We start from the raw sequence: 7,858 nt of genomic DNA on the forward strand, positions 1-7,858 counted from the left end.
ATGCTTTTCAATTAAATATTTTTTACCTAAACTAAGCAAATAATGAAGCATACTTTGAGGCTGTTTGTGGTTTCAAGGAAAATTTAACGAGGTTTACTACAAAAGTCAGAGAATTGAAATAATTGAGAGATCAATATATTCAAATGATGTATTTTTAATAGAAATCTTGCCATGGGAGGAGGGAAATTGGCCAAGGTGGGGGTTTTAAAGAATATTTTTTTGAGAATTAAGAAAATGTGGTTTTAAAAAGAATATGTGCATTTTGAAGTAATATTTTTTTCAAGGACCAAACAAATGAGTAATTTTTAGGGAAATTTTTAAAGGACCAAAAAAACGAAGATTTATATGGGACAAAAAAAATATATTTTTTAAGCTCGAAGCGATTTTATATTTTTTAAGGACCAATAACCGAGGTTTTAAATTATGTTATGAAGGATTTATTAAGAATGTGTTTTCAAGGACCACCAATATGTGAGTTTTGAAATAATATTTTTTTAAGGACTAAAAAAAGAGGATTTTTAACTATATTTTTAAAGGACAGAGAGGACGAAGATCTAAAAAGGACCAAAATGATAGAAATATAAAGGACCAAAAAACGTTTTTCCAAGTTCGAAGGGATTAAAAAAATAGTTTTAAGGACTAGGACCAAGGACAGCAAACCGAGGCTTAAAATTGAGACATTAAGGACAACATTCGGGCAGCGTATGACGGTTTCATTGGCCGTTGGAAGGCCATAATTCGTTTGGTCCTCTAGAAAAATTCTTTAGAAAATCCACGTTTGTGGCTCTGATATTTCTCTGAAAAAAATTCTTTGAAAAATTCACGTTTGTGGCTTTGATCGACTCTAGCGAAATTCTGGCTCTAATAGCCCTCTTGAAAAATTCTAAAAAAATCCACGTTTGTGGCTTCTGATGGTCCTCTAGAAAAATTCTTTAAAAAATCCACGTTTATGTCTCCTTTTGTCCTCTAGAAAAATTCTTTAAAAAATTCACGTTTGTGGCTCTGATAGTCCTCTAGAAAAATTCTTTAAAAAATCCACGTTTGTGGCTCTGATAGTCCTCTAGAAAAATTCTTTAAAAAATTCACGTTTGTGGCTCTGATAGTCCTCTAGAAAAATTCTTTAAAAAATCCACGTTTGTGGCTCTGATAGTCCTCTAGAAAAATTCTTTAAAAAATCCACGTTTGTGGCTCTGATGGTCCTCTAGAAAAATTCTTTAAAAAATCCACGTTTGTGGCTCTGATAGTCCTCTAGAAAAATTCTTTAAAAAATTCACGTTTGTGGCTCTGATAGTCCTCTAGAAAAATTCTTTAAAAAATCCACGTTTGTGGCTCTGATAGTCCTCTAGAAAAATTCTTTAAAAAATCCACGTTTGTGGCTCTGATGGTCCTCTAGAAAAATTCTTTAAAAAATCCACGTTTGTGGCTCTGATAGTCCTCTAGAAAAATTCTTTAAAAAATCCACGTTTGTGGCTCTGATAGTCCTCTAGAAAAATTCTTTAAAAAATCCACGTTTGTGGCTCTGATAGTCCTCTAGAAAAATTCTTTAAAAATCCACGTTTGTGGCTCTAATAGTCCTCTTGAAAAAATCTTTAAAAAATCCACGTTTGTGGCTCTAGAAAAATTCTTTAAAAAATCCACGTTTGTGGCTCTAGAAAAATTCTTTAAAAAATCCACGTTTGTGGCTCTAGAAAAATTCTTTAAAAAATCCACGTTTGTGGCTCTAGAAAAATTCTTTAAAAAATCCACATTTGTGCCTCTAGAAAAATTCTTTAAAAAATCCACGTTTGTGGCTCTGATGGTCCTCTAGAAAAATTCTTAAAAAAATCCACGTTTGTGGCTCTGTTGGTCCTCTAGAAAAATTCTTTAAAAAATCCACGTTTGTGGCTCTGATGGTCCTATAAAAAAAATCTTTAAAAATCCACGTTTGTGGCTCTGATAGTCCTCTGGAAAAATTCTTTAAAAAATCCACGTTTGTGGTTTTGATAGCCCTCTAGAAAAAATCTTTAAAAAATCCACGTTTGTGGCTCTAGAAAGAATTTTTTAAAGAATTTTTGTAGAGGACCTGATAGTCCTCTAGAAAAATTCTTTAAGCCACATTTGTGGCTCCGATAGTCCTCTAGAAAAATTCTTTAAAAAATTCCACGTTTGTGGCTCTGATAGTCCTCTAGAAAAATTCTTTAAAAAATCCACGTTTGTGGCTTTGATAGTCCTCTAGAAAAATTCTTTAAAACATCCACGTTTGTGGCTCTGCTAGTCCTCTAGAAAAATTCTTTAAAAAATCCACGTTTGTGGCTCTGATAGTCCTCTAGAAAAATTCTTTAAAAAATCCACGTTTGTGGCTCTGATAGTCCTCTAGAAAAATTCTTTAAAAAATCCACTTTTGTGGCTCTTATAGTCCTCTAGAAAAATTCTTTAAAAAATCCACGTTTGTGGCTCTGATAGTCCTCTAGAAAAATTCTTAAAAAAAATTGTAAATACTATTTTGTAACGACAAATTTTAATGGCTTTTGAAGATCTTTAAGCCCTAAGAGACCTCTGGAGAGTCTTCCATCCCTAAAATGCCTCTGCAAGGTATTTTATCTATAGTAAACCTCTGAAAACTCTTCTAGAGGCAGAATACTCTACTCGTATTTAAAATGACCATCTGTCACTATTTTTTTTCAGATAAGAATTTGCCCCTCCCCTCTCCTCCGCCAACAATACTGGTGACATCCAATTAGTGTGATAAGAAGCGGGCGCATGACACAGTAATCACACTTTGCGGGTGGATGGATGGCCTGGAGGTAATCAACGCAAAACCGCAACCGGGGCTGACAGATACTAAAAACATAAATTAAGTGAGAACAACAAAACGTGAGGATCACTTAAACAAACAACATAAATGGTAGATAACTTTTTACAAAAAAAAAAAAAAAAAAAAAAAAAAAAAAAAAAAAAACAATAACAAAAAAAAAAAAAAAATTAAAAGCAACAAAGAAATATGGGTCTGCCTAGCCTCTCAGTCTGGTTTGATGGGAATGTTGTTGTTGAGTTCAAACAAAGCTAAATTGAAAAAAAACTACGAATTATCTTTTTGTGGAAAATTAGTTTATCTGGTTTTATTATCAATCTGTTGTTGTTATTGTCATTGTTGTTGTATTTGGATTTTATCTACTTTGGAAATTTTTGTTTTTTGAAATGTTTGTGTGCCCCTAGCAAACAAATACCCCATGGAGATCAGTGCATTTTCAACACTTGTTTGAGGTGGAAGCAATAAGTCCCGTTAGAAACTGGTTTTTTCAAAACAAAAAAAAAATTATTAAATTTTGAAAATCTGAAAAAATTAAATTTGAAATCGAATATTTCAAAAATCCCCCGCCACCATGCCTAACAAATGGGAAAACAATCAAGAAATTGAATATTTCCGGGAATATCTACGCATTCCAAGTGTTCATCCGAAACCGAATTACAGTAAGTGTGTGAAAGTGAATGAGGGAGAGTGTGTTTGTGTGTGTGTGGTAATTTAGAAAGTGTGAGAGATCTCACGGATAATTAGGGTCAATTAAATAATTAATCAAAAAATTTAAAAATAAACGTGGATTTTTTTAAAGAATTTTTCTAGAGGACTATCAGAGCCACAAACGTGGATTTTTTAAAGAATTTTTCTAGAGGACCATCAGAAGCCACAAACGTGGATTTTTTAAAGAATTTTTCTAGAGGTCTATCGGAGCCTCAAATGTGGATTTTTTAAAGAATTTTTCTAGAGGACCATCAGAAGCCACAAACGTGGATTTTTTAAAGAATTTTTCTAGAGGACCATCAGAAGCCACAAACGTGGATTTTTTAAAGAATTTTTCTGGAGGACATAAGAGTCACAAACGTGGATTTTTTAAAGAATTTTTCTAGAGGACCATCAGAAGCCACAAACGTGGATTTTTTAAAGAATTTTTCTAGAGGACCATCAGAAGCCACAAACGTGGATTTTTTAAAGAATTTTTCTGGAGGACATAAGAGTCACAAACGTGGATTTTTTAAAGAATTTTTCTAGAGGACCATCAGAAGCCACAAACGTGGATTTTTTAAAGAATTTTTCTAGAGGACCATCAGAAACCACAAACGTGGATTTTTTAAAGAATTTTTCTAGAGGACCATCAGAAGCCACAAACGTGGATTTTTTAAAGAATTTTTCTAGAGGACCATCAGAAGCCACAAACGTGGATTTTTTAAAGAATTTTTCTAGAGGACCATCAGAAGCCACAAACGTGGATTTTTTAAAGAATTTTTCTAGAGGACCATCAGAAGCCACAAACGTGGATTTTTTAAAGAATTTTTCTGGAGGACATAAGAGTCACAAACGTGGATTTTTTAAAGAATTTTTCTAGAGGACCATCAGAAGCCACAAACGTGGATTTTTTAAAGAATTTTTTTAGAGGACCATCAGAAGCCACAAACGTGGATTTTTTAAAGAATTTTTTTAGAGGACCATCAGAAGCCACAAACGTGGATTTTTTAAAGAATTTTTTTAGAGGACCATCAGAAGCCACAAACGTGGATTTTTTAAAGAATTTTTCTAGAGGACATAAGAGTCACAAACGTGGATTTTTTAAAGAAATTTTTTAAAGGACTTTCAGAGCCACAAACGTGGATTTTTTAAAGAATTTTTCTAGAGCCACAAACGTGGATTTTTTAAAGAATTTTTCTAGAGCCACAAACGTGGATTTTTTAAAGAATTTTTCTAGAGCCACAAACGTGGATTTTTTAAAGAATTTTTCTAGAGCCACAAACGTGGATTTTTTAAAGAATTTTTCTAGAGCCACAAACGTGGATTTTTTAAAGAATTTTTCTAGAGCCACAAACGTGGATTTTTTAAAGAATTTTTCTAGAGCCACAAACGTGGATTTTTTAAAGAATTTTTCTAGAGCCACAAACGTGGATTTTTTAAAGAATTTTTCTAGAGCCACAAACGTGGATTTTTTAAAGAATTTTTCTAGAGGACTATCAGAGCCATAATGGTGGATTTTTTAAAGAATTTTTCTAGAGGACTATCAGAGCCATAATGGTGGATTTTTTAAAGAATTTTTCTAGAGGACTATCAGAGCCATAATGGTGGATTTTTTAAAGAATTTTTCGGGAGGAATATCAGAGCCAAACACGTGGATTAAAAAAAAGAAATGGTAGATTTTTTTTAAGAATTTTTCTAGAGGACTATCAGAGCCACAAACGTGGATTTTTAAAAAAAATGGTAGATTTTTTAAGAATTTTTCTAGAGGACTATCAGAGCCACAAACGTGGATTTTTCAATGATTTTTTCCCCTTCCCAGCACCATGTGTGGACTTCCTGCGAAAGCAATCCGAAACACTTGGCATGCCGCTGCGTGTCTTCTATCCCGTCAATAAAGATAATCCCATTGTGGTACTATCATTGCCTGGCACGGACCCGAGCCTACCAGCCATATTATTGAACTCCCATATGGATGTGGTGCCTGTGTTCCCCGATAGCTGGAAACATTCACCATTCGGTGCCGAAATGGACGAGGAGGGAAGGATATTCGCACGCGGTGCCCAGGATATGAAATGTGTTGGTATGCAGTATTTGGGGGCGTTGCGTAAGCTCAAGGAGCGTGGAGTGCAATTCAAGCGTACGATTCATGTGTCATTTGTGGCGGGTAAGTGGAGGGAAGTGGTGGGGGAAGTATTCTTCAGAAGTGGTTAATTTTTTCTAATTTCAATTTTAGATGAGGAAATGGGCGGCGGTCTGGGTATGCGCGAATTCGTCAACACCAGCGAGTTTAAGTCCCTGAACATTGGCTTTTCCCTGGATGAGGGCTTGGCATCGCCCAGCGAAGAATTTCCTGTCTTCTATGCCGAACGTAGTGTGTGGCGTAAGTATTGCCTAATTTATAATCATGAAAGAAAGAAATGCTAAAAAATTGCATATTTAAAGGAGGAAAATTAGAAGTAGGGCATACTTTTAGGAGAAGTTTAAAAAAAATGTTGCATATTTTTGGGAGCTATTTGAAACGAGATAATTAAATAATAATTTTGAAATATTGCATAGATAATATAGAAGGAACTTAAAAATGGGGTATACTTTCAGGGATATTTTTTAAAATGTTGCATACTTTTAGGTGTAACCCTTTAAAAATCATTTTTTCCTTTTTTCTATAATTTCGCTAAAAAAAATTCTAAAAGTGGTGCACAATTTTAGGAGTTGCTTGAAATGTAATATCCTATTTTAAGGAAGAAACTTAAAAGTGGGGCATACTTTTAGGGGACATTTTAAAATATTGCATACTTTTAGGAGTTATCATTTTCAGAACACTTTATTTTACTTCTATATAACATTTTGTCAAAATATCTTAAAATACAGCATACTTTTAGGATTTCGCTTTGGAAACTATTTAAAAGTGAGGCATACTTTTAGGTGTTATTTTTTACAAAATTGAATATATAGCCCATTTTTAAACCCTTATTCGTATTTCTTTTCCCCCAGGAATCTATTTCAATATAAATGGTCATGCCGGCCATGGCTCTTTGCTGCTAAAGAACACAGTGGGCGAAAAGGCCAATTATATTCTGCATAAAATGATGTCAATGCGTGAACAACAAGTTCGAAGATTGGAAAATAATCCAGACTTGACAATTGGCGATGTGACGACCATTAATTTGACCCAAGTGCGGGGTGGGGTCCAGAGTAATGTGGTGCCGCCCACAATGGTTTTGGGCTTTGATGTGCGCCTGGCATTGGATGTGGATCACAAGGAATTTGAAGAACAGGTGGGGGGGGGGATTTTTTCGAAATATTCTAAAAATCGGATAATTTTTTTTTATTATCTCTTCTTAGCTCCACAAATGGTGTGAAGAGGCCGGTGGCGATATCAATTTGACCTATGACCAAAAACGTCCACGTGTTCCACCCACATCCACCGATGATAGCAATCCCTTTTGGGTGGCGTTCAAGGCGGCAGCAGATGAATTGTAATTTCAAAAATTTTAAATTGGCAAATTTAACTGTTTTTATAAAATTTTGTTATTTTTCCAGGACTCTCAAAGTGAAACCCCAAATCTTTACCGGCGGCACTGATAGCCGTTACATCCGCCAGGTTGGCATTCCCGCACTGGGTTTCTCTCCCATGAACAATACCCCCGTATTGTTACATGATCATGATGAATTTCTGCAAGCTGATGTCTATTTGCGTGGCATTGAGATTTATACCAAAATCATTGAGAATCTGGCGAATTGTTAAGGCCGGTTTTGGGAAGGATATGAGTTCGAAAAAAAATGTGCCAAAAAATAAATATAAATATAAGAGATTAAAAATAATAAAAATTTAAAATCCACACATGGGGATCTAGAAAAATTCCTTAAAAAATCCACGCTTGGGGCTCTAATAGTCCTCTAGAAAAAATTCTTTAAAAATCCACGTTTGTGGCTCTGATAGTCCCCTAGAAAAAATCTTTAAAAAATCCACGTTTGAGTCCTTCTGAAAAATTCTTTAAAAAATCCACGTTTGAGTCCTTCTGAAAAATTCTTTAAAAAAATCCACGTTTGCGGCTCTGATAGCCCTCTAGAAAAATTCTTTAAAACATCCACGTTTGTGGCTCCAAAAGTCCTCTAGCAAAATTCTTTAAAAAAATCCCCATTTGTGGCTCTGATAGTCCTCTGGAAAAATTCTTTAAAAAATCCACGTTTGTGGCTCTGATAGTCCTCTGGAAAAATTCTTTAAAAAATCCACGTTTGTGGCTCTGATAGTCCCCCAGAAAAATTCTTTAAAAAATCCACGTTTGTGGCTCTGACAGTCCTCTAGAAAAATTCTTTAAAAAATCCACGTTTGTGGCTTCTGATGGTCCTCTAGAAAAATTCTCTAAAAAATCCACG

General features: G+C 34.5%; 1 protein-coding gene across 1 annotated transcript; it reads left to right on the plus strand.

Annotated features, from left to right (window-relative positions):
- Window positions 1–3,205: 3,205 nt before the first annotated feature.
- On the plus strand, window positions 3,206–7,326 carry LOC101897431 (aminoacylase-1B-like). The gene is made up of 6 exons (XM_059122520.1): window positions 3,206–3,450; window positions 5,301–5,645; window positions 5,715–5,861; window positions 6,473–6,756; window positions 6,824–6,957; window positions 7,022–7,326. The coding sequence occupies exons 1-6, from the start codon at window positions 3,363–3,365 to the stop codon at window positions 7,224–7,226; spliced, it is 1,203 nt and encodes a 400-aa protein (XP_058978503.1). The 5' UTR covers window positions 3,206–3,362; the 3' UTR covers window positions 7,227–7,326.
- Window positions 7,327–7,858: the final 532 nt, after the last annotated feature.

This window comes from Musca domestica, unplaced genomic scaffold (genome assembly GCF_030504385.1).
Source record: "Musca domestica strain aabys unplaced genomic scaffold, Musca_domestica.polishedcontigs.V.1.1 20, whole genome shotgun sequence".
NCBI classification, from domain to species: Eukaryota; Metazoa; Arthropoda; class Insecta; order Diptera; family Muscidae; genus Musca; species Musca domestica.